Source organism: Salmo salar, chromosome 02 (genome assembly GCF_965601325.2).
Source record: "Salmo salar chromosome 02, fSalSal1, whole genome shotgun sequence".
Lineage (NCBI taxonomy): Eukaryota > Metazoa > Chordata > Actinopteri > Salmoniformes > Salmonidae > Salmo > Salmo salar.
Window position 1 is genome coordinate 91,673,103 of NC_138292.1, and position 27,224 is coordinate 91,700,326.

Genomic DNA, 27,224 nt, shown 5'->3' on the forward strand with positions numbered 1-27,224 from the left:
ACTCTAGGTCATGCCAGTAGGTTACAGTAGGTTGTATCTCTCTAGGTCATGCCAGTAGGTTGTATCTCTCTAGGTCATGCCGGTAGATTACAGTAGGTTGTATCTCTCTAGGTCATGCCAGTAGGTTGTATCTCTCTAGGTCATGCCAGTAGATTACAGTAGGTTGTATCTCTCTAGGTCATGCCAGCAGGTTACAGTAGGTTGTAACTCTCTAGGTCATGCCAGTAGGCTACAGTAGGTTGTATCTCTCTAGGTCATGCCAGTAGGTTATAGTTGGTTGTAACTCTCTAGGTCATGCCAGTAGGTTGTATCTCTCTAGGTCATGCCAGTAGGTTACAGTAGGTTGTAACTCTCTAGGTCATGCCAGTAGGTTACAGTAGGTTGTAACTCTCTAGGTCATGCCAGTAGGTTACAGTAGGTTGTATCTCTCTAGGTCATGCCAGTAGGCTACAGTAGGTTGTAACTCTCTAGGTCATGCCAGTAGGCTACAGTAGGTTGTATCTCTCTCGGTCATGCCAGTAGGTTACAGTAGGTTGTATCTCTCTAGGTCATGCCAGTAGGTTACAGTAGGTTGTAACTCTCTAGGTCATGCCAGTAGGCTACAGTAGGTTGTATCTCTCTAGGTCATGCCAGTAGGCTACAGTAGGTTGTAACTCTCTAGGTCATGCCAGTAGGTTACAGTAGGTTGTAACTCTCTAGGTCATGCCAGTAGGTTACAGTAGGTTGTAACTCTCTAGGCCATGCCAGTAGGTTATAGTTGGTTGTAACTCTCTAGGTCATGCCAGTAGGTTGTATCTCTCTAGGTCATGCCAGTAGGTTACAGTAGGGTGTAACTCTCTAGGTCATGCCAGTAGGCTACAGTAGGTTGTATCTCTCAAGGTCATGCAAGTAGGTTAATGTAGGTTGTATCTCTCTAGGTCATGCCAGTAGGTTACAGAAGGTTGTAACTCTCTAGGTCATGCCAGTAGGCTACAGTAGGTTGTATCTCTCTAGGTCATGCCAGTAGGTTACAGTAGGTTGTATCTCTCTAGGTCATGCCAGTAGGCTACAGTAGGTTGTATCTCTCTAGGTCATGCCAGTAGGTTAAAGTAGGTTGTATCTCTCTAGGTCATGCCAGTAGATTACAGTAGGTTGTATCTCTCTAGGTCATGCCAGTAGGTTAAAGTAGGTTGTATCTCTCTAGGTCATGCCAGTAGATTACAGTAGGTTGTATCTCTCTAGGTCATGCCAGTAGGTTACAGTAGGTTGTAACTCTCTAGGTCATGCCAGTAGGTTACAGTAGGTTGTAACTCTCTAGGTCATGCCAGCAGGTTACAGTAGGTTGTATCTCTCTAGGTCATGCCAGTAGGTTATAGTTGGTTGTAACTCTCTAGGTCATGCCAGTAGGTTACAATCGGTTGTATCTCTATAGGTCATGCCAGTAGGTTATAGTTGGTTGTAACTCTCTAGGTCATGCCAGTAGGTTGTATCTCTCTAGGTCATGCCAGTAGGTTACAGTAGGTTGTAACTCTCTAGGTCATGCCAGCAGGTTACAGTAGGTTGTATCTCTCTAGGTCATGCCAGTAGGTTATAGTTGGTTGTAACTCTCTAGGTCATGCCAGTAGGTTACAGTAGGTTGTATCTCTCTAGGTCATGCCAGTAGGCTACAGTAGGTTGTAATTCTCTAGGTCATGCCAGTAGGCTACAGTAGGTTGTATCTCTCTCGGTCATGCCAGTAGGTTACAGTAGGTTGTATCTCTCTAGGTCATGGCAGTAGGCTACAGTAGGTTGTAACTCTCTAGGTCATGCCAGTAGGCTACAGTAGTTGTAACTCTCTCGGTCATGCCAGTAGGCTACAGTAGGTTGTATCTCTCTAGGTCATGGCAGTAGGCTACAGTAGGTTGTAACTCTCTAGGTCATGCCAGTAGGCTACAGTAGTTGTAACTCTCTAGGTCATGCCAGTAGGCTACAGTAGGTTGTATCTCTCTAGGTCATGCCAGTAGGCTACAGTAGGTTGTAACTCTCTAGGTCATGCCAGTAGGTTACAGTAGGTTGTAACTCTCTAGGTCATGCCAGTAGGTTACAGTAGGTTGTAACTCTCTAGGTCATGCCACCAGGTTACAGTAGGTTGTATCTCTCTAGGTCATGCCAGTAGGTTATAGTTGGTTGTATCTCTCTAGGTCATGCCAGTAGGTTATAGTTGGTTGTAACTCTCTAGGTCATGCCAGCAGGTTACAGTAGGTTGTATCTCTCTAGGTCATGCCAGTAGGTTATAGTTGGTTGTAACTCTCTAGGTCATGCCAGTAGGTTACAGTAGGTTGTATCTCTCTAGGTCATGCCAGTAGGTTACAGTAGGTTGTAACTCTCTAGGTCATGCCAGTAGGCTACAGTAGGTTGTAATTCTCTAGGTCATGCCAGTAGGCTACAGTAGGTTGTATCTCTCTCGGTCATGCCAGTAGGTTACAGTAGGTTGTATCTCTCTAGGTCATGGCAGTAGGCTACAGTAGGTTGTAACTCTCTAGGTCATGCCAGTAGGCTACAGTAGTTTGTAACTCTCTAGGTCATGCCAGTAGGCTACAGTAGGTTGTATCTCTCTAGGTCATGCCAGTAGGCTACAGTAGGTTGTAACTCTCTAGGTCATGCCAGTAGGCTACAGTAGGTTGTATCTCTCTAGGTCATGCCAGTAGGCTACAGTAGGTTGTAACTCTCTAGGTCATGCCAGTAGGTTACAGTAGGTTGTAACTCTCTAGGTCATGCCAGTAGGTTACAGTAGGTTGTAACTCTCTAGGTCATGCCACCAGGTTACAGTAGGTTGTATCTCTCTAGGTCATGCCAGTAGGTTATAGTTGGTTGTAACTCTCTAGGTCATGCCAGTAGGTTACAGTAGGTTGTATCTCTCTAGGTCATGCCAGTAGGTTATAGTTGGTTGTATCTCTCTAGGTCATGCCAGTAGGTTACAGTAGGTTGTAACTCTCTAGGTCATGCCAGAAGGTTACAGTAGGTTGTAACTCTCTAGGTCATGCCAGTAGGTTACAGTAGGTTGTATCTCTCTAGGTCATGCCAGTAGGTTAAAGTAGGTTGTATCTCTCTAGGTCATGCCAGTAGGTTAAAGTAGGTTGTATCTCTCTAGGTCATGCCAGTAGATTACAGTAGGTTGTATCTCTATAGGTCATGCCAGTAGGTTATAGTTGGTTGTAACTCTCTAGGTCATGCCAGTAGGTTGTATCTCTCTAGGTCATGCCAGTAGGTTACAGTAGGTTGTAACTCTCTAGGTCATGCCAGCAGGTTACAGTAGGTTGTATCTCTCTAGGTCATGCCAGTAGGTTATAGTTGGTTGTAACTCTCTAGGTCATGCCAGTAGGTTACAGTAGGTTGTATCTCTCTAGGTCATGCCAGTAGGCTACAGTAGGTTGTAATTCTCTAGGTCATGCCAGTAGGCTACAGTAGGTTGTATCTCTCTCGGTCATGCCAGTAGGTTACAGTAGGTTGTATCTCTATAGGTCATGGCAGTAGGCTACAGTAGGTTGTAACTCTCTAGGTCATGCCAGTAGGCTACAGTAGTTGTAACTCTCTAGGTCATGCCAGTAGGCTACAGTAGGTTGTATCTCTCTAGGTCATGCCAGTAGGCTACAGTAGGTTGTAACTCTCTAGGTCATGCCAGTAGGTTACAGTAGGTTGTAACTCTCTAGGTCATGCCAGTAGGTTACAGTAGGTTGTAACTCTCTAGGTCATGCCACCAGGTTACAGTAGGTTGTATCTCTCTAGGTCATGCCAGTAGGTTATAGTTGGTTGTAACTCTCTAGGTCATGCCAGTAGGTTACAGTAGGTTGTATCTCTCTAGGTCATGCCAGTAGGTTATAGTTGGTTGTAACTCTCTAGGTCATGCCAGCAGGTTACAGTAGGTTGTATCTCTCTAGGTCATGCCAGTAGGTTATAGTTGGTTGTAACTCTCTAGGTCATGCCAGTAGGTTACAGTAGGTTGTATCTCTCTAGGTCATGCCAGTAGGTTACAGTAGGTTGTAACTCTCTAGGTCATGCCAGTAGGCTACAGTAGGTTGTAATTCTCTAGGTCATGCCAGTAGGCTACAGTAGGTTGTATCTCTCTCGGTCATGCCAGTAGGTTACAGTAGGTTGTATCTCTCTAGGTCATGGCAGTAGGCTACAGTAGGTTGTAACTCTCTAGGTCATGCCAGTAGGCTACAGTAGTTTGTAACTCTCTAGGTCATGCCAGTAGGCTACAGTAGGTTGTATCTCTCTAGGTCATGCCAGTAGGCTACAGTAGGTTGTAACTCTCTAGGTCATGCCAGTAGGTTACAGTAGGTTGTAACTCTCTAGGTCATGCCAGTAGGTTACAGTAGGTTGTAACTCTCTAGGTCATGCCACCAGGTTACAGTAGGTTGTATCTCTCTAGGTCATGCCAGTAGGTTATAGTTGGTTGTAACTCTCTAGGTCATGCCAGTAGGTTACAGTAGGTTGTATCTCTCTAGGTCATGCCAGTAGGTTATAGTTGGTTGTATCTCTCTAGGTCATGCCAGTAGGTTACAGTAGGTTGTAACTCTCTAGGTCATGCCAGAAGGTTACAGTAGGTTGTAACTCTCTAGGTCATGCCAGTAGGTTACAGTAGGTTGTATCTCTCTAGGTCATGCCAGTAGGTTACAGAAGGTTGTATCTCTCTAGGTCATGCCAGTAGGTTACAGAAGGTTGTAACTCTCTAGGTCATGCCAGTAGGCTACAGTAGGTTGTATCTCTCTAGGTCATGCCAGTAGGTTACAGTAGGTTGTATCTCTCTAGGTCATGCCAGTAGGTTACAGTAGGTTGTATCTCTCTAGGTCATGCCAGTAGGTTACAGTAGGTTGTAACTCTCTAGGTCATGCCAGTAGGCTACAGTAGTTTGTAACTCTCTAGGTCATGCCAGTAGGCTACAGTAGGTTGTATCTCTCTAGGTCATGCCAGTAGGCTACAGTAGGTTGTAACTCTCTAGGTCATGCCAGTAGGTTACAGTAGGTTGTAACTCTCTAGGTCATGCCAGTAGGTTACAGTAGGTTGTAACTCTCTAGGTCATGCCACCAGGTTACAGTAGGTTGTATCTCTCTAGGTCATGCCAGTAGGTTATAGTTGGTTGTAACTCTCTAGGTCATGCCAGTAGGTTACAGTAGGTTGTATCTCTCTAGGTCATGCCAGTAGGTTATAGTTGGTTGTATCTCTCTAGGTCATGCCAGTAGGTTACAGTAGGTTGTAACTCTCTAGGTCATGCCAGAAGGTTACAGTAGGTTGTAACTCTCTAGGTCATGCCAGTAGGTTACAGTAGGTTGTATCTCTCTAGGTCATGCCAGTAGGTTACAGAAGGTTGTATCTCTCTAGGTCATGCCAGTAGGTTACAGAAGGTTGTAACTCTCTAGGTCATGCCAGTAGGCTACAGTAGGTTGTATCTCTCTAGGTCATGCCAGTAGGTTACAGTAGGTTGTATCTCTCTAGGTCATGCCAGTAGCTTACAGTAGGTTGTATCTCTCTAGTTCATGCCAGTAGGTTACAGTAGGTTGTAACTCTCTAGGTCATGCCAGTAGGTTGTATCTCTCTAGGTCATGCCAGTAGATTACAGTAGGTTGTAGCTCTCTAGGTCATGCCAGTAGGTTACAGTAGGTTGTAACTCTCTAGGTCATTCCAGTAGGTTACAGTAGGTTGTATCTCTCTAGGTCATGCCAGTAGGTTACAGTAGGTTGTATCTCTCTAGGTCATGCCAGTAGGTTACAGTAGGTTGTATCTCTCTAGGTCATGCCAGTAGGTTACAGTAGGTTGTAACTCTCTAGGTCATGCCAGTAGGCTACAGTAGGTTGTATCTCTCTAGGTCATGCCAGTAGGTTACAGTAGGTTGTATCTCTCTAGGTCATGCCAGTAGGTTACAGTAGGTTGTATCTCTCTAGGTCATGCCAGTAGGTTACAGTAGGTTGTAACTCTCTAGGTCATGCCAGTAGGCTACAGTAGGTTGTATCTCTCTAGGTCATGCCAGTAGGCTACAGTAGGTTGTATCTCTCTAGGTCATGCCAGTAGGCTACAGTAGGTTGTAACTCTCTAGGTCATGCCAGCTAGGCTTACAGTAGGTTGTATCTCTCTAGGTCATGCCAGTAGGTTATAGTTGGTTGTAACTCTAGGTCATGCCAGTAGGTTACAGTAGGTTGTATCTCTCTAGGTCATGCCAGTAGGTTGTATCTCTCTAGGTCATGCCGGTAGATTACAGTAGGTTGTATCTCTCTAGGTCATGCCAGTAGGTTGTATCTCTCTAGGTCATGCCAGTAGATTACAGTAGGTTGTATCTCTCTAGGTCATGCCAGCAGGTTACAGTAGGTTGTAACTCTCTAGGTCATGCCAGTAGGCTACAGTAGGTTGTATCTCTCTAGGTCATGCCAGTAGGTTATAGTTGGTTGTAACTCTCTAGGTCATGCCAGTAGGTTGTATCTCTCTAGGTCATGCCAGTAGGTTACAGTAGGTTGTAACTCTCTAGGTCATGCCAGTAGGTTACAGTAGGTTGTAACTCTCTAGGTCATGCCAGTAGGTTACAGTAGGTTGTAACTCTCTAGGTCATGCCAGTAGGTTACAGTAGGTTGTAACTCTCTAGGTCATGCCAGTAGGTTACAGAAGGTTGTAACTCTCTAGGTCATGCCAGTAGGCTACAGTAGGTTGTATCTCTCTAGGTCATGCCAGTAGGTTACAGTAGGTTGTATCTCTCTAGGTCATGCCAGTAGGTTACAGTAGGTTGTATCTCTCTAGGTCATGCCAGTAGGTTACAGTAGGTTGTAACTCTCTAGGTCATGCCAGTAGGCTACAGTAGGTTGTATCTCTCTAGGTCATGCCAGTAGGCTACAGTAGGTTGTAACTCTCTAGGTCATGCCAGTAGGTTACAGTAGGTTGTAACTCTCTAGGTCATGCCAGTAGGTTACAGTAGGTTGTAACTCTCTAGGCCATGCCACCAGGTTACAGTAGGTTGTATCTCTCTAGGTCATGCCAGTAGGTTATAGTTGGTTGTAACTCTCTAGGTCATGCCAGTAGGTTACAGTAGGTTGTAACCCTCTAGGTCATGCCAGTAGGTTATAGTTGGTTGTAACTCTCTAGGTCATGCCAGTAGGTTGTATCTCTCTAGGTCATGCCAGTAGGTTACAGTAGGGTGTAACTCTCTAGGTCATGCCAGTAGGCTACAGTAGGTTGTATCTCTCAAGGTCATGCCAGTAGGTTACAGTAGGTTGTATCTCTCTAGGTCATGCCAGTAGGTTACAGAAGGTTGTAACTCTCTAGGTCATGCCAGTAGGCTACAGTAGGTTGTATCTCTCTAGGTCATGCCAGTAGGTTACAGTAGGTTGTATCTCTCTAGGTCATGCCAGTAGGCTACAGTAGGTTGTATCTCTCTAGGTCATGCCAGTAGGTTAAAGTAGGTTGTATCTCTCTAGGTCATGCCAGTAGATTACAGTAGGTTGTATCTCTCTAGGTCATGCCAGTAGGTTAAAGTAGGTTGTATCTCTCTAGGTCATGCCAGTAGATTACAGTAGGTTGTATCTCTCTAGGTCATGCCAGTAGGTTACAGTAGGTTGTAACTCTCTAGGTCATGCCAGTAGGTTACAGTAGGTTGTAACTCTCTAGGTCATGCCAGTAGGTAACAGTAGGTTGTATCTCTCTAGGTCATGCCAGTAGATTACAGTAGGTTGTATCTCTCTAGGTCATGCCAGTAGGTTACAGTAGGTTGTAACTCTCTAGGTCATGCCAGTAGGCTACAGTAGGTTGTATCTCTCTAGGTCATGCCAGTAGGTTACAGTAGGTTGTATCTCTCTAGGTCATGCCAGTAGGTTGTATCTCTCTAGGTCATGCCAGTAGGTTACAGTAGGTTGTAACTCTCTAGGTCATGCCAGTAGGTTACAGTAGGTTATATCTCTCGGTCATGCCAGTAGATTACAGTAGGTTGTAGCTCTCTAGGTCATGCCAGTAGATTACAGTAGGTTGTATCTCTCTAGGTCATGCCAGTAGGTTACAGTAGGTTGTAACTCTCTAGGTCATGCCAGTAGGCTACAGTAGGTTGTAACTCTCTAGGTCATGCCAGTAGGCTACAGTAGGTTGTAACTCTCTAGGTCATGCCAGCAGGTTACAGTAGGTTGTATCTCTCTAGGTCATGCCAGCAGGTTACAGTAGGTTGTATCTCTCTAGGTCATGCCAGTAGGTTACAGTAGGTTGTATCTCTCTAGGTCATGCCAGTAGATTACAGTAGGTTGTAGCTCTCTAGGTCATGCCAGTAGGTTACAGTAGGTTGTAACTCTCTAGGTCATGCCAGTAGGTTACAGTAGGTTGTAACTCTCTAGGTCATGCCAGTAGGTTACAGTAGGTTGTAACTCTCTAGGTCATGCCAGTAGGTTACAGTAGGTTGTATCTCTCTAGGTCATGCCAGTAGGTTACAGTAGGTTGTAACTCTCTAGGTCATGCCAGTAGGCTACAGTAGGTTGTAACTCTCTAGGTCATGCCAGTAGGCTACAGTAGGTTGTATCTCTCTCAGTCATGCCAGTAGGTTACAGTAGGTTGTAACTCTCTAGGTCATGCCAGTAGGCTACAGTAGGTTGTATCTCTCTAGGTCATGCCAGTAGGCTACAGTAGGTTGTAACTCTCTAGGTCATGCCAGTAGGTTACAGTAGGTTGTAACTCTCTAGGTCATGCCAGCAGGTTACAGTAGGTTGTATCTCTCTAGGTCATGCCAGTAGGTTATAGTTGGTTGTAACTCTAGGTCATGCCAGTAGGTTACAGTAGGTTGTATCTCTCTAGGTCATGCCAGTAGATTATAGTTGGTTGTAACTCTCTAGGTCATGCCAGTAGATTATAGTTGGTTGTAACTCTCTAGGTCATGCCAGTAGGTTACAGTAGGTTGTATCTCTCTAGGTCATGCCAGTAGGTTACAGTAGGTTGTAACTCTCTAGGTCATGCCAGTAGGCTACAGTAGGTTGTAACTCTCTAGGTCATGCCAGTAGACTACAGTAGGTTGTAACTCTCTAGGTCATGCCAGTAGGTTACAGTAGGTTGTAACTATCTAGGTCATGCCACCAGGTTACAGTAGGTTGTAACTCTCTAGGTCATGCCAGTAGGTTACAGTAGGTTGTAACTATCTAGGTCATGCCAGTAGGCTACAGGAGGTTGTAACTCTCTAGGTCATGCCAGTAGGCTACAGTAGGTTGTATCTCAGTCATGCCAGTAGGTTACAGTAGGTTGTATCTCTCTAGGTCATGCCAGTAGGTTACAGTAGGTTGTAACTCTCTGGGTAATGCCAGTAGGCTACAGTAGGTTGTATCTCTCTAGGTCATGCCAGTAGGCTACAGTAGGTTGTATCTCTCTAGGTCATGCCAGTAGACTACAGTAGGTTGTAACTCTCTAGGTCATGCCAGTAGGTTACAGTAGGTTGTAACTCTCTAGGTCATGCCAGTAGGTTACAGTAGGTTGTATCTCTCTAGGTCATGCCAGTAGGCTACAGTAGGTTGTATCTCTCTAGATCATGCCAGTAGGTTACAGTAGGTTGTAACTCTCTAGGTCATGCCAGTAGGTTACAGTAGGTTGTATCTCTCTAGGTCATGCCAGTAGGCTACAGTAGGTTGTATCTCTCTAGATCATGCCAGTAGGTTACAGTAGGTTGTAACTCTCTAGGTCATGCCAGTAGACTACAGTAGGTTGTATCTCTCTAGGTTATGCCAGTAGGCTACAGTAGGTTGTATCCAAGTGGAAAAAATTATCAACCCAATGTGGAAAGTGTTGAATTTGGTCAACAACAAAATGAATGGCATATTTGCTACGTGAAGTTTACTTGATCCAACAGAAGTTTCGCAATGATTAAGTTGTTATGTGGACACGTGACATACCGACAACTTTGATAAAAACACTATAGGAGTTGTCTCCAGATCGCTATGCATATTCATGCTAGTAACTTAGCATCTCTCTCCATTGAATACAGGCGGTTGACGTCAACAACCCTCATAGAATATAAACATTAGATTACAATAATAAGATGTATCCACCAATCCAAAGACAGGATAGGTGGGAGATAGACAACCCACAGTGCAGCTTTGTGGACAACGACTCCCCTTGTTAGGGCGGAGAGACATCTTGTCAGTATATCCATAATCTTTGGTGTAGCCAACCCAACTCTCACATGGCTCTATTGGGGGTCACGGTGTGTAGTAAAACATCACTACATTAAAATCACTACATGCCGTGGCCCCCCAGTCTGCGGTCAGCAGATAGACCCTTCTCAAATATATATGTTAAGTCACTTTTTGGAAACGGAACGGAGAAAACAAGGGGTAGCTTGTCTCTACGTCCTGATTCTAGACATATCAGTCATCATCCCTGGGCCCTCCGTTGAAGAGGTATTGACGAGCCAACTCCGAATATCCAAAGTTAAAAACTAATTGAAGGCGGTACTTACTGGTGTTACTCAGATCTCCTTTCTCCTCCTCTTCGTCTTTCAATCTGACAGTAATCTCTCCTTCCTTCTTCACTCCAAAAACAGCATCCTCCTCTTCTTCCTCTTGTTTAACTGAAACGTCTTTCTCTTCTTCTTTCACTGTAACAGCCTCACCCTCTACATCTTGTTTAACTGTAACATCCTCCTCTTCCTTCTCCTCTTTCACGACAATGTTCAGCCCCAGAGCTTCTTTCTCCGTCCAGCAGACCTCCTCTTCTTTAACAGGAGGAGAGTAGTTTAGGGAGCTCATGTTCGGGGATGTTAGCTAGCTAGCTATCATTAGCGACTAGGCTAATGCTAACTTAACCAGCCAGCTACTATAGCTGACTAATACAAAATAACGTAATATTAAATTAAATAGGTTAACAAGTAGATACGACAGAAGTGTGTCTAAAACACAGTAGCTAATATAGACCGAAAGCGTATAAATAGCTTGAATCTTTCGGCTATGTTGGCTAGCAAGCTACCGAGGTGGTTGACGAGCTGTTTATGAAGAACCGTCCACTAGATTATACGTCACGCTGGCAGCATCGCCTGAAAGACGCACATCGCCGTCTGCTGACTGGAGGGAAACGCAGTTGAGGATGAGATTTTATTTTCAGACAAAGATTATCTTACATGGATTTAATAATTAAATAATACTATTATAATTAGACAACCAAAGACCTGAATGTGTTGATTGATTAGTGCGAATAAAACATGTTTACTACAGCACATTTAAGGCAGTTTCATTCAGTCAAACAACATCTAAATAAGTAGCCAGCTACTGTAGGTCTATACTGCTCCTACATGGTGTAACAATACATCATGTAGATGTATATAATGAACAGACTAGGTCTATACTGCTCCTACATGGTGTAACAAATGTTTGGGGTCACTTAGAAATGTCCTTGTTTTTGAAAGAAAGTCACATTTTTTGTCCATTAAAATAACATCAAATTCATCTGAAATACAGTGTAGACATTGTTAATGTTGTAAATGACTATTGTAGCTGGAAACAGCTGATTGTTTATGGAATATCTACATAGGCGTACAGAGGCCCATTATCAGCAACCATCACTCCTGTGTTCCAATGCCACGTTGTGTTAGCTAATCCAAGTTTATCATTTTAAAAGGCTAATTGATCATTAGAATCCATTAGCATAGCTGAAACTGTTGTGCTGATTTAACAAAGCTTTTGTAAACAGTGTTGTTGCATAACAATCAGGCAGTAGAACAACAATAATCATCACCCTCTTGACCAATCTTCCCTCCCCTTAACATTGGGTTTAATTCAGACCCTGTCAGTGTACCAGGTGGACATTGGGTTTAATTCAGACCCTGTCAGAGTACCAGGTGGACATTGGGTTTGATTCAGACCCTGTCAGAGTACCAGGTGGACATTGGGTTGATTCAGACCCTGTCAGTGTACCAGGTGGACATTGGGTTGATTAAGACCCTGCCAGTGTGCCAGGTGGACATTGGGTTTGATTCAGACCCTGCCAGTGTGCTAGGTGGACATTGGGTTTGATTCAGACCCTGCCAGTATTTCAGGTGGACATTGGGTTTGATTCAGACCCTGCCAGTATGCTAGGTGGACATTGGGTTTGATTCAGACCCTGACAGTATTTCAGGTGGACATTGGGTTTGATTCAGACCCTGCCAGTGTACCAGGTCAACATTGGGTTTGATTCAGACCCTGCCAGTGTACCAGGTGGACATTGGGTTTGATTCAGACCCAGCCAGTGTACTGTTAGTTCATAACCCATCATTTATAACCCATCATTTATACCTATTAGTTCATAACCCATCATTTATACCTGTTAGTTCATAACCCATCATTTATACCTGTTAGTTCATAACCCATCATTTATACCTGTTAGTTCATAACCCATCATTTATACCTGTTAATTCATAACCCATCATTTATACCTGTTAATTCATAACCCATCATTTATACCTGTTAATTCATAAATCAAATAAAATGTATTTATATAGCCCTTCTTACATCAGCTGATATCTCCAAGTGCTGTACAGAAACCCAGCCTAAAACCCCAAACAGCAAGCAATGCAGATGTAGAAGCACGGTGGCTAGGAAAAACTCCATAGAAAGAAACCTAGAGAGGAACCAGGCTATGAGGGGTGGCCAGTCCTCTTCTGGCTGTGCCGGGTGGAGATTATAACAGAACATGGCCAAGATGTTCAAATGTTCAGCATGACCAGCATGGTTAAATAATAATAATCACAGTAGTTGTCGAGGGTGCAACAAGTCAGCACCTCAAGAGTAAATGTCAGTTGGCTTTTCATAGCCGATCATTGAGAGTATCTCTACTGCTCCTGCTGTCTCTAGAGAGTTGAAAACAGCAGGTCTGGGACAGGTAGCACGTCCGGTGAACAGGTCAGGGTTCCATAGCCGCAGGCAGAACATTTGAAACTGGAGCAGCAGCACGGCCAGGTGGACTGGGGACAGCAAGGAGTCATCATGTCAGGTAGTCCTGAGGCATGGTCCTAGGGCTCAGGTCCTCTGAGAAAAGAAGGAAAGAGAGAATTAGAGAGAGCATAACCCATCATTTATACCTGTTAAATCATAACCCATCATTTATACCTGTTAGTTCATAACCCATCATTTATACCTGTTAGTTCACAACCCATCATTTATACCTGTTAGTTCATAACCCATCATTTATACCTGTTAGTTCATAACCCATCATTTATACCTGTTAGTTCATAACCCATCATTTATACCTGTTAGTTCATAACCCATCATTTATACCTGTTAGTTCATAACCCATCATTTATACCTGTTAGTTCATAACCCATCATTTATACCTGTTAGTTCATAACCCATCATTTATACCTGTTAGTTCATAACCCATCATTTATACCTGTTAGTTCATAACCCATCATTTATACCTGTTAATTCATAACCCATCATTTATACCTGTTAGTTCATAACCCATCATTTATACCTGTTAGTTCATAACCCTTCATTTATACCTGTTAATTCATAACCCATCATTTATACCTTTTGCTCGAAAGGGGCGGTTCAGGCAGGCTGGCACGCTCCCTGACCTTACTTCTTACTAGGCAGGAACTAATGGGGATCCATAATAAACCCCAGGAAGAGTAGCGGCTGCCTTGGCAGGAACTAATGGGGATCCATAATAAACCCCAGGAAGAGTAGTTGCTGCCTTGGCAGGAACTAATGGGGATCCATAATAAACCCCAGGAAGAGTAAATGCTGCCTTGGCAGGAACTAATGGGGATCCATAATAAACCATAGGAAGAGTAGTTGCTGCCTTGGCAGGAACACAGTCATGTGATACATGGTATAGAAAAGTCCAATCTTAGTCACATACACATGTTTAGCAGATGTTATTGTGGGTGTCCTTCTGGTCAAAACCACTGATACAGGAGCCCCTCCACCCTCTGGTGGGCTGGATCATGTCTACAGAGAAACCTAGATTCAAATACTTAGATTTGTGTGTATTGGGTATATGTTGTGAAATTGTTAGATTTTACTTGTTAGATATTACTGCACTGTCGGAGCTAGAAACACAAGCATTTCACTACACCCGCAATAACATCTGCTAAACATGTGTATGTGACCAATAAAATGTGATTTTGATTTGAAATAAACGTCCTATTTATCAAAGATGCTTTTGGCTGGGGTCAAAATTACTCCAAAGGATTTGAATTTGTAAAAAGTCCATATTGATACAGAAACACTAAACCATGATTTAGATTTATTAAGAACAAGTTGTTTGACAAAGTCATGAAAAATTTGAAGATTTGAATAAACCACATTTTGCCTATGATAAAATATACTCCTCTGGGGTCAAAATGATCCATGTCAGAAGTGTGGTTCAATGAAAATATGTAGTGGGTGTAAAGTTTGTTTTAAATTCTCACTCATTAAAAACGAATCAATCAACACATGCTTCTCTTTGAACAACTTAATATAATTTTAAACTTTTATGAAATAAATGAAAAATAAACGTTTGGTTCTTCAACTGCGTTGCCCACTCCAGTCAGCAGATGGCGATGTGCATCTTTTAGGTTCAGGCGATGCTGACAGTGTGACGTATAATCTAGTGGACGGGACGCTCCTTCAACAACAACAGCTAGTCAGACACCTCGGTCGCTTTCTAGCAAACATAGCTACAACATTCACGCTCTTTACACTGTTTTGGTGTATAGTAGTCGCTGTGTATTAAACACACTTCTGTCGTATGTACTTGTTGGCCCATTTAATTATATATTTACGTTGTTTGTCAGCTAGCTGGTTTGCTAAGTTAGCTTAGAACTAGGCTAGTCGCTAATGCTAGCTAGCTAACATCCCCGACCATGAGTTCACTAAGCTACTCTCACCAGAAATACTTTAAGAAATGAGGATATTGGAAACTCCTTTCGATTCGTATCAACAGCTTAAAGAAAAGAACATTGGCATGAATTACCCTCCATTAACAAGAAGCACAGCATTACAAATATTTTCAAAGATGTGAGATAATTAACTTGTTCTCTGTAATATTGTATAGCTTTGCAATCGTGACTTTCCGTACTTTCAAGGAAAATAGGCATGTTTCTCGACTCATACCCTGACTTTAAAAAGGGGATTTAGTGAGAATTAGCTTAGGATCGGCATGTCACAGCATGACAATGTGAAAGCGATTGGTTGACAGTTTCTTGGACGGGCGTTATATACGCTTTGACATTTTCTGGAATAGGTTTTATTTTAAAACGTTTTTGTTTACTTGCCTGCCTATTGAATTTGGAATGCACTGTACTGTTCATCTCTGAAACTCACTTAGATAATTCCTTTGATACAGCAGTAGCAATACAGGGATATAACATCTACAGAAAAGACAGGAATGCTTATGGGGGAGGTGTTGCTGTATACAGTGCATTCGGAAAGTATTCAGACCCCTTGACTTTTTCCACATTTTGTTACGTTAAAGCCTTATTCTAAAATTGATTAAAATCTTTTTCCCCCCTTTCATTTAGCTAGTCTAGTTGGCACACCTGCATTTGGGGAGTTTCTCCCATCCTTCTCTGCAGATCCTCTCAAGCTCTGTCAGGTTGGATGGGGAACATCACTGCACAGCTATTTTCAGGTCTCTCCAGAGATGTTAGATCGGGCTCAAGTCCGGGCTCTGGCTAGGCCACTCAAGGACATTCAGAGACTTCTACTGAAGCCACTCCTGTGTTGTCTTGGCTGTGTGCTTAAGGTTGTTGTCCTATTGGATAGTGAACCTTCCACTCAAGGACATTCAGAGACTCCACTCCTGCGTTGTCTTTGCTGTGTGCTTAAGGTTGTTGTCCTGTTGGATAGTGAACCTTCGTCTCCAGTCTAAGGTCCTGAGCGCTCTAGAGCAGGTCTTTCATCAAGGATCTCTCTGCACTTTGCTCTGTTAATATTTCCCTGGATCCTGACTAGTCTCCCAGTCCCTGCTGCTGAAAAACATCCCCACAGCATGATGCTGCCACCACCATGCTTCACCGTAGGGATTGTGCCAGGTTTCCTCCAGACGTGACTCTTGGCATTCAGGCCAAAGAGTTCAATCTTGGTTTCATCAAGCCAGAGAATCTTGTTTCTCATGGTCTTGGAGTCCTTAAGGTGCATTTTGTCAAACTACAAGTAGGCTGTCATGTGCCTTTTACTGAGGAGTGGTTTCCATCTGGCCACTCTACCATAAAGGTCTGATTGGTGGAGTGCTGCAGAGATGGTTGTCCTTCTGGAAGGTTCTCCCATCTCCACAGAGGAACTCTGGAGCTCTGGTTTTTGGTCACCTCCCTGACCAAGGCCCTCTTCCTCCAATCGCTAAGTTTGGCTGGGTGACCAGCTCTAGGAAGAGTATTCCATTTAAGAATGATGGAGGCCACTGTGTTCTTGGGGACCTTCAATGCTGCAGAATCTTTTTTGGTACCCTTCCTCAGATCTTTGCCTCAACACAATCCTGTCTCGGAGCTCTACGGACAATTCCTTCGTCCTCATGGCTTGGTTTTTGCTCTGACATGCACTGTCAACTGTGGGACCATATATAGCCAAGTGTGTGCCTTCCAAATCATATCCAATCAATTGAATTTACCTCAGGTGGACTCCAAACAAGTTCTAGAAACATCTCAAGGATGATTAAAGGAAACAAGATGCACCTGAAAGCAATTTCGAGTCTCATAGCAAATGGTCTGAATACTTATGTAAATAAGGTATTTCTGTTTTTTACCTGTTTTTACTTTGTCATTATGGGCTCTTGATGACACCCCTCTGAATATAGATAGCCTAACCATCAGAAAAACCTCTTCCTTAGCCTACTCCTCCCGCTGCTGCTGGCCTTCGTAAACTCTGATGTTATGCTCCTAACGTTTCTGGTAATAGGCTACACCAGCAGTCGTTATGCTCCTATAGTTTCTGGTAATAGGCTACACCAGCAGTCGTTATGCTCCTATAGTTTCTGGTAATAGACTACACCAGCAGTCGTTATGCTCCTATAGTTTCTGGTAATAGACTACACCAGCAGTCGTTATGCTCCTAAAGTTTCTGGTAATAGGCTACACCAGCAGTCGTTATGCTCCTATAGTTTCTGGTAATAGGCTACACCAGCATATATATATTTAAAATCGGCTGATTTAATCGGTATCGGCTTTTTTTTGGTCCTCCAATAATCGGTATCGGCGTTGAAAAATCATAATCGGTCGACCTCTACTATGTTATTGTTTGTTAAACACTTAGTGTACAAACCCTCATTGTCAGGCTGATGGAAAAGCTAGCCAAAGAGCATTTTACTGGTTTAAGTTTTTTTTAAAGTATAAAGCAGTTGATTTGCGACAATAACACAAACATATTAAGCAGGAGATTCAAGCGAGCCTTACTATTATAATCCAAAAGTAGTGTGAAATGCACTCATAAGCAACCTGGAAATGGAGGCTATATTTTCTGTCAGCCTATGAGAACTCCCCTGAGTTTTCCCCCTCAGTGGTGAATTAGTGAATAGACACAGAGCTTAATGTGAGTTTCCTTGAGAAGCACTCCTGATCTTGTGCTGTAATATTCAGAATACATCGTGAAAAACTAAAATCTTTGCTCACCATTTTTTTCTCCTGGCAGATATACTACATCCATAACTAGTGGTTTCCTCATTAGCAGATATACTACATCCATAACTAGTGGTTTCCTCATTACCAGATATACTACATCCATAACTAGTGGTTTCCTCATTACCAGATATACTACATCCATAACTAGTGGTTTCCTCATTACCAGATATACTACATCCATAACTAGTGGTTTCCTCATTACCAGATATACTACATCCATAACTAGTGGTTTCCTCATTACCAGATATACTACATCCATAACTAGCGGTTTCCTCATTAGCAGGAAGGTGTTTCTGCAATCAAATTGTGTGTGCTTTGACCTCGTGCCGCAATTTTAGCAAACACAGAAAGGGGCCTATATTGGAGACCAAAAGTCGTCTGGCACACTGCTTAGGATTTCAACAACTTTAATAATTGATTTCTAGCCTACAATCATCAGTTTTACTACTAATGTGAAAACAAGAATAAATATGACTATTCTTGCTCATTGTAAGAAATTAAATAATTGTAACATTCATTACAGACGTCAGTTGTTGTACATCATGGCTCCGCTGTTAGCATCACCTTTTACAATGGATTCCCCTGTTGTGGGCCTTTAACCATCTGTCTGACTTTGTTGTTCACACAGGAGAGAGACGGGACTATCGTGGATCCTCTGGGGAGCCTCAACAACCTCATGATGCTGACGAGGCAGAGAAGAGTCTCTCCAGATCAGAACACGTCAAGAAACACCTGCAGCGATCCACAGGGAAGAGAACTCACTGCTGCTCTGACTGTGGTAAGAGATTCACCTCCTCAGCAGGCATTAAAATTCATCAGAGAATCCACACAGAAGAGAAATCTTATAGCTGTGATCAATGTGGGATGAGTTGTGTTACATCTAGCATTCTGACAGGACACCAGAGAATCCACACAGGAGAGAAACCTTTTAGCTGTGATCAATGTGGGGATATTTGTACTATGTCTAGCAGTCTGACTCGACACCAGAGAACACACACAGGAGAGAATCCTTATAGCTGTAATCAATGTGGGAAGAGTTTTGTTTGACTATAATTACTGTTCCCTGAAGGAGGGAAACTAGGTACAACATACTATTAAATCCACATGTTATGACTATAACTACTGTTCCCTGAAGGAGGGAAACTAGGGTACAACATACTATTAAATCCACATGTTATGACTATAACTACTGTTCCCTGAAGGAGGGAAACTGGGTACAACATACTATTAAATCCGCACCTCGCTGGAAGCCCCGCCTTCTACAGGTGATGAGCGTGAGGCTCGGATTTATTCCTTAAATTTAATGCCGCTCTTCACCGACCCAGGAAGGGGTGGGGCCAAACAGGTGTTGTACCTCGTTTCCCTCCTTCAGGGAACAGTAATTATAGTCAAAGTTACATTTGGGGATGTCTGATAGTATTTCTGATTGTCTTAACACACCACCACTAATGAGTTGGAGTGTTTAAATTTTTGGGCTTTATGTAGGTCATTTTAAACTTAGCAATGGAAATAAAAATGTATATTTATAATTTTCATTTAAATAGAACGTAGATTAACCACAGAGAATGATGTTGAGATACAAAGACAATTATAATTATTAATACTATTATAAATTAAATGAAACTGTTCCAGTAAAATGTGAATATGAAAATCATAACTAGCACCAGATCAGTAGAAATGGTCAGAAATTGGCACCAAATGGAAAAGGTTGCTGACTGCTGGTGTAGCCTATTACCAGAAACTATAGGAGCATAACGACTGCTGGTGTAGCCTATTACCAGAAACTATAGGAGCATAATGACTGCTGGTGTATTCTATTACCAGAAAATATAGGAGCATAACGACTGCTGGTGTAGCCTATTACCAGAAACTATAGGAGCATAACGACTGCTGGTGTAGTCTATTACCAGAAACTATAGGAGCATAACGACTGCTGGTGTAGCCTATTACCAGAAACTATAGGAGCATAACGACTGCTGGTGTAGTCTATTACCAGAAACTATAGGAGCATAACGACTGCTGGTGTAGCCTATTACCAGAAACTATAGGAGCATAACGACTGCTGGTGTAGCCTATTACAAGAAACTATAGGAGCATAACGACTGCTGGTGTAGCCTATTACCAGAAACTATAGGAGCATAACGACTGCTGGTGTAGCCTATTACAAGAAACTATAGGAGCATAACGACTGCTGGTGTAGTCTATTACCAGAAACTATAGGAACATAACGACTGCTGGTGTAGCCTATTACCAGAAACTATAGGAGCATAACGACTGCTGGTGTAGCCTATTACCAGAAACTATAGGAGCATAACGACTGCTGGTGTAGCCTATTACCAGAAACTATAGGAGCATAACGACTGCTGGTGTAGCCTATTACCAGAAACTATAGGAGCATAATGACTGCTGGTGTAGCCTATTACCAGAAACTATAGGAGCATAACGACTGCTGGTGTAGCCTATTACCAGAAACTATAGGAGCATAACGACTGCTGGTGTAGCCTATTACCAGAAACTATAGGAGCATAACGACTGCTGGTGTAGCCTATTACCAGAAACTATAGGAGCATAACGACTGCTGGTGTAGTCTATTACCAGAAACTATAGGAGCATAACGACTGCTGGTGTAGTCTATTACCAGAAACTATAGGAGCATAATGACTGCTGGTGTAGCCTATTACCAGAAACTATAGGAGCATAACGACTGCTGGTGTAACCTATTACCAGAAACTATAGGAGCATAACGACTGCTGGTGTAGTCTATTACCAGAAACTATAGGAGCATAACGACTGCTGGTGTAGTCTATTACCAGAAACTATAGGAGCATAACGACTGCTGGTGTAGTCTATTACCAGAAACTATAGGAGCATAACGACTGCTGGTGTAGCCTATTACCAGAAACTATAGGAGCATAACGACTGCTGGTGTAGCCTATTACCAGAAACTATAGGAGCATAACGACTGCTGGTGTAGCCTATTACCAGAAACTATAGGAGCATAACGACTGCTGGTGTAGCCTATTACCAGAAACTATAGGAGCATAACGACTGCTGGTGTAGTCTATTACCAGAAACTATAGGAGCATAACGACTGCTGGTGTAGTCTATTACCACAAACTATAGGAGCATAACGACTGCTGGTGTAGCCTATTACCAGAAACTATAGGAGCATAACGACTGCTGGTGTAGCTTATTACCAGAAACTATAGGAGCATAACGACTGCTGGTGTAGCCTATTACCAGAAACTATAGGAGCATAACGACTGCTGGTGTAGTCTATTACCAGAAACTATAGGAGCATAACGACTGCTGGTGTAGCCTATTACCAGAAACTATAGGAGCATAACGACTGCTGGTGTAGCCTATTACCGGAAACTTTAGGAGCATAACATCAGAGTTTACGAAGGCCAGCAGCAGCGGGAAGAGTACACTAAGGAAGAGGTTTTTCTGATGGTTAGGCTATCTATATTCAGAGGGGTGTCATCAATAGCCCATAATGAAAATACCTTATTTACTGAAGTATTCAGACCCTTTGCTATGAGACTCGAAATTGCTTTCAGGTGCATCTTGTTTCCATTAATCATCCTTGAGATGTATCTACAAGTTGTTTCGGAGTCCACCTGTGGTAAATTAAATTGATTGGATATGATTTGGAAGGCACACACACACCTGTCTATATATGGTCCCACAGTTGACAGTGCATGTCAGAGCAAAAACCAAGCCATGAGGTCGAAGGAACTGTCCATAGAGCTCCAGGACAAGCTTGTGTCGAGGCACAGATCTGGGGAAGGGTACCAAAAACAAATTCTGCAGCATTGAAGGTCCCCAAGAACACAGTGACCTCCATCATTCTTAAATGGAATACTCTTATTAGAGCTGGTCACCCGGCCAAACTGAGCGATTTGGGAAGAAGGGCCTTGGTCAGGGAGGTGACCACAAACCTGATGGTCACTCTGACAGAGCTCCAAAGTTCCTCTGTGGAGATGGGAGAACCTTCCAGAAGGACAACAATCTCTGCAGCTCTCCAACAATCAGACCTTTATGGTAGTGGCCAGACAGAAGCCACTCCTCAGTATAAAGCATATGACAGCCTGCTTGGAGTTTGACAAAAGGCACCTTAAGGACTCTAAGACCATGAGAAACAAAAGTCTCTGGCTTAATGAAACCAAGATTTAACTCATTGGCCTGAATGCCAAGAGTCAGGTCTGGAGGAAACCTGGCACCATCCCTACGGTGAAGCATGGTGGTGGCAGCATCATGCTGTGAGGATGTTTTTCAGCAGCAGGGACTGGGAGACGAGTCCGGAAAGTATTATGTGAAATTATTTTGATGTGATATTTAAGTATTATGTGAAATTATTTTGATGTGATATTTAAGTATTGTGGGAAATTATTTTGATGTGATATGAAAGTACAGCTATTTATGTTTCTAGAAACGTATCGCAATTGAGAATCGATTCACATTTAGATGGAATATTTGACTATTTTACCTGCCAGAGCCAGTCTTCCTCTGAAAATAACATACAGTACTTGGACCTTGAGGAGTAACGGGGGCAGCAATCAGCAGTAGAAACAATAAAAAAGCGTACTCCCTGCCCGTTTCGGTAAAAAGCTGAGGGATGGGGATGGAGAAATGTAACCATCCATGATATCAACATTCTAGTTTTAACCATGTTTTGAGGATATACAATGTTTGTTTATATTTACTGACAAACATTGGAGTAAAAAAAAGCTTATATTTTGGGTTCTGATGGAGTACAACAGTTGAACTAAGCTCATGAGGCATTTATAAGTGATTTATTCAAGAAACAATGGGTACATATCATTAATGTATAAGTCCCTAAATGGATGTAACAACTGCTGATTGCCCCTTTAAGAGAACATCTTGGGCTAATCTAATAGGAGATATTGAGGACTACAGTATTTCAGGCATTGTTATTGGATGCATTTGATCAATTGTTAACGTGTTGTTGATGGTCCACTCTTGATGTTCTACACGTTACAGTGTAGCTTCAGCCATTCCTACAGAACAACATTAAAGTGTAGAACCCTTTACTGCATATTGGTTCAACGACTGCAGAGACGGTACTTACTGGTGTTAAACAGATCTCCAACCTCCTCTTCTTCCTCCAATGTGACAGTCATCTCCCCCTCCTCCTCTTTCACTCCAAAAACTGCTTCCTCCTCTTCTTTTACTGTAACATCCTCCCCCTCTTTCACTCTGAACGCGTCTTCCTCTTCTTTCACTGTAACATCTTTCTCTTCTTCTTTCACGCTAACAGCCTCACCCTCTACTTGTTTTTGTATTGTAACATCTTTCTCTTCCTCCTCCTCTTTCATGAGAGCTTCTTTCTCCGTCCAGCAGACCTCCTCTTTAACAGGAGAGTAGCTTAGTGAACTCATGGTCGGTATGTTAGCTAGCTAGCATTAGTTCTAAGCTAATTTAGCAAACCAGCTAGCTGACAAACAACGTAAATATATGATTAAATGGGTCAACAAGTGCATACGACAGAAGTGTGTTTAATACACAGCGACAAATATACACCAAAACAGTGTAAAGAGCGTGAATGTTGTAGCTATGTTTGCTAGAAAGCGACCGAGGTGTCTGACTTGCTGTTGTTGTTGAAGGAGCGTCCCGTCCATGAGATTATACGTCACACTGTCAGCATCGCCTGAACCTAAAAGACGCACATCGCCATCTGCTGACTGGAGTGGGCAACGCAGTTGAGGAACCAAACGTTTATTTTTCATTTATTTCATAAAAGTTAAATATTATATTAAGTCGTTCAAAGAGAAGCATGTGTTGATTGATTCGTTTTTAATGAGTGAGAAATTAAAACAAACTTTACACCTACTACATATTTGCATTGAACCATACTTCTGACATGGATCATTTTGACCCCAGAGGGATATCTTTTATCATAGCCAAAATGTATTTTATTCAATTCTTCCAATTTTTCATGACTTTGTCAATCAACTGGTTGTTAATACATCTAAATCATGGTTTAGTGTTTCTGTATCAATATGGACTTTTAACAAATTCAAATCCTTTGGAGTCATTTTGACCCCAGAGGCATATCTTTTATCATAGCCAAAATGTGGTTCATTCAATTATTCCAATTTTTAATGACTTTGTCAATCAATTTGTTTTTAATATATAAATCATGGTTTAGTGTTTCTGTATCAAAATTGACTTTTAATTCAAATCCTTTGGAGTAATTTTGACCCCAGCCAAAAGCACCTTTGATAAATAGGACGTTTATTTCAAATAAAAATCAAATCACATTTTATCATACACATGTTTAGCAGATATTAATGTGGGTGTAGCGAAATGCTTGTGTTTCTATCTCCGACAGTGCAGTAATATCTGACAAGTAATATCTAACAATTTCACAACATATACCCAATACACACGAATCTAAGTATTTGAATCTAGGTTTCTCTGTAGACATGATCCATCCCACCAGAGGGTGGAGGGGCTCCTGTATCAGTGGTTTTGACCAGATTGACACCTGCAGATACTCAGTATAGTGCCTCCCGTGTACTCTCCTAAGATTGGACTTTTCTATGCCACGTATCACATAACTGTGAACAAAACTGCCAGAGGCGGCAGGGTAGCCAAGTGGTTAGAGCGTTGGACTAGTAACCAAAAGGTTGCAAGTTCAAATCCCTGAGTTGACAAGGTACAAATCTGTTGTTCTGCCCCTGAACAAGGCAGTTAACCCACTGTTCATAGGTCATCATTGAAAATAAGAATTTGTTCTTAACGGTCTTGCCTGGTTAAATAAAGGTTACTTTTTTTTTTTTTAACTCTGCCAGCAATATACATACAATCCCAAAACAGGTTTTTAGACATTTTTACAAATATACTTAAGTATTCATACCCTTTGCTATGAGACTCGAAATTGAGCTCAGATGCATCCTGATTCCATTAATCATCCTTGAGATGTTTCTACAACTTGATTGGAGTCCTCCTTTGGTAAATTCAATTGATTGGACATGATTTAGAAAGGCACACACCTCTCTATATAAGGTCCCACAGTTCACAGTGCATGTCAGAGCAAAAACCAAGCCATGAGGTCGAAGGAATTGTCCGTAGAGCGCTGAGACAGGATTGTTTTGAGGCACAGATCTGGGGAGGGGTTCCAAAACTGTCTGCAGCATTGGAGGTCCCCTAGAACACAGTGGCCTCCATCATTCTGAAATGGAAGAAGTTTGGAACCACCAAGACTCTTCCAAGAGCTGGCCGCCAGGCCACACTGAGTAATCGGGGGAGAAGGGCCTTGGTCAGGGAGGTGACCAAGAACCCGATGGTCACTCTGACAGAGCTCCAGAGTTCCTCTGTGGAGATGGGAGAACCTTCCAGAAGGACCATCATCTCTGCAGCACTCCACCAATCAGGCGTTTATGGTAGAGAGGCCAGACGGAAGCCACTCCTCAGTAAAAGGCACATGACAGCCCACTTGGAGTTTGCCAAAAGACACCTAAAGGACTCTCAGACCATGAGTAACAAGATTCTCTGGTCGGATGAAACCAAGATTGAACTCTTTGGCTTGAATGCCAAGTGTCACGTCTGGAGGAAAATTGGCACCATCCCTACGGTGAAGCATGGTGGTGGCAGCATCAGGCTGTGGGGATGTTTTTCAGCAGCAGTGCAAATTGTCCACTGATATTGGTATAACTTCTCACCCCTTTTGGCTGTATGAAAGTTAATTTCCCCTCAGACACACACATTTGTTCTTTGATATAATGAAGGTCATTTGTGTAGAATGTACTTTTCCCCACCTCTTTATTTTTTTCAAGAGAAAAACTGCTGATGCACAACCACATTTCTAAATGACACCTTGTCTATTCTTCTATTCTAACTCTCAACAGTAAGTTTAGACCCTGACTGATTAAAAAAAATATGTATATATTTATTACAAAAAACACAAGGAAGGGGTAACATTAAAGTATTAGAACATGAAGGACAAACAATACAGCATCAACACACTATCAAACATGTATCAGTCTTTCTGCAACATAGCCATCCTTATGTGTGAGAGTGCATGTGCATGATAGTGATATAAAATATATGTAATAGTGTCCTTTTCATGATCACAATCTTGTGAAACCCGAACCTTCCAAGATCCCCCCACAGTTCCCCAATAGCTGTCCCTCAACCATTTGAGACCCCTCCCACAGGTCCCCCCCCCCCCCCCCGGAAGAAAAAATATAAAAAATACAATTGATTCCATTCCCCACCCCCAAGAACCTCCCAATGCACCAACAACCAAGAGAATGAACTAAAGAGAAAAAAGGAAAAGACAGAAGAAAACAGCAAACAACAATGCAACAACAATAAAAAGTATATTTAAACAAAGGACATCAAGGACAACTGAAATCATAACAGCAATTCCAACTGTATATGTTTTTGTGCATGTCTGGCACTATTACATGTATGTGTGTGTTCTTGTATGTGTTTGTTTGAATGAGAGTGTGTGAATATGCATGTGTTCCTGCACGGCATCAGCCTCAGGCAAACCGGCATTAGTTGTAAAAACACTGCCACTTAGTGTCATTCAAATGTACTTTTTATTATGTTTGATTTTGACTTAAAAAAATAAATAAAAAACTTTTATCTTTTGACCATCTCCTGTCATCTACCATGAGGTAGTCACCTGGAATGCATTTCAATTTACAGGTGTGCCTTGTTAAATGTTCATTTGTGGAATTTCTTTCTTAATGCATTTGAGCCAATCAGTTGTGTTGTGACAATGTAGGGGTGGTATACAGAAGATAGCCCTATTTGCAGAAAGACCAAGTCTATATTGTGGCAATAACAGCTCAAATAAGCAAAAAGAGATGACAGTCCATCATTACTTTAACACATGAAGGTCTGTCAATGCGTAAACTTTCAAGAACTTTGAAAGATTCTTCAAGTGCAGTCGCAAAAACCATCCATCGCTATGATGAAGCTGGCTCTCATGAGGATTGCCATAGGAAAGGAAGACCCAGAGTTACCTCTGCTGCAGAAGATAAGTTCATTAGAGTTAACTGTGAAAACAACACAACTATGCCTATGAGATGATTTGGGATGAATTGGACCGCAGCGACAAGGAAATGCAGCCAACAAGTGCTCAGCATATGTGGGAACTCCTTCAAGACTGTTGGAAAAGCATTCCAGGTGAAGCTGGTTGAGGGAATTTATTTATTTATTTTATTTCACCTTTATTTAACCAGGTAGGCAAGTTGAGAACAAGTTCTCATTTACAATTGCGACCTGGCCAAGATAAAGCAAAGCAGTTCGACAACATACAACAACACAGAGTTACACATGGAGTAAAACAAATATACAGTCAATAATACAGTAGAAAAATAAGTATATGTACAATGTGAGCAAATTAGGTGAGATAAGGGAGGTAAAGGCAAAAAAGTCCATGGTGACAAAGTAAATACAATATAGCAAGTAAAACACTGGAATGGTAGATTTGTAGTAGAAGAAAGTGCAAAGTAGAAATAGAGATAATGGGGTGCAAAGGAGCAAAATAAAATAAATAAATACAGTAGGGGAAGAAGTAAAGAGTGTGAAAAGCTGTCATCAAGGCAAAGGGTGGATACTTTAAAGGATTTCAAATAAAAAAAATATTTTGATTTATTTAACACTTTTTTGGTTACTACATGATTCCATATGAGTTACTTCATAGTTGTGT

The 27,224-nt window shown here is 42.2% G+C and overlaps 2 protein-coding genes across 2 annotated transcripts in view; both read right to left on the reverse strand.

Annotated features, from left to right (window-relative positions):
• Positions 1–10,958, reverse strand: part of LOC145863024 (uncharacterized) — a 59,381-nt gene extending 48,423 nt beyond the window's left edge. The window contains exon 1 of the mRNA XM_082968136.1: positions 10,421–10,958. Within this exon, the coding sequence (XP_082824262.1) occupies positions 10,421–10,709 (289 nt within the window). The 5' untranslated portion in view covers positions 10,710–10,958. The remainder of the gene's footprint in view (positions 1–10,420) is intronic.
• A 79-nt stretch (positions 10,959–11,037) lies between these two features.
• LOC145863031 (uncharacterized) lies at positions 11,038–23,162 on the reverse strand. The gene is made up of 2 exons (XM_082968183.1): positions 22,626–23,162; positions 11,038–12,962 (listed from the first exon to the last, which is right to left on the reverse strand). Exons 1-2 carry the CDS (start codon positions 22,933–22,935, stop codon positions 12,919–12,921), a joined length of 354 nt encoding a protein of 117 aa, XP_082824309.1. The 5' UTR covers positions 22,936–23,162; the 3' UTR covers positions 11,038–12,918.
• Between the last annotated feature and the right edge of the window lie 4,062 nt (positions 23,163–27,224).

Excerpts from the sequence above, each read along its gene's own strand:
- LOC145863031 (XM_082968183.1), bottom strand. The coding sequence starts at position 22,935 with ATGAGTTCACTAAGCTACTCTCCTGTTAAAGAGGAGGTCTGCTGGACG. Across the intron at positions 12,963-22,625 it reads TGGAGATCTGTTTAACACCA|AGGACCTGAGCCCTAGGACC; the intron begins GTAAGTACCGTC and ends TTCTTTTCTCAG.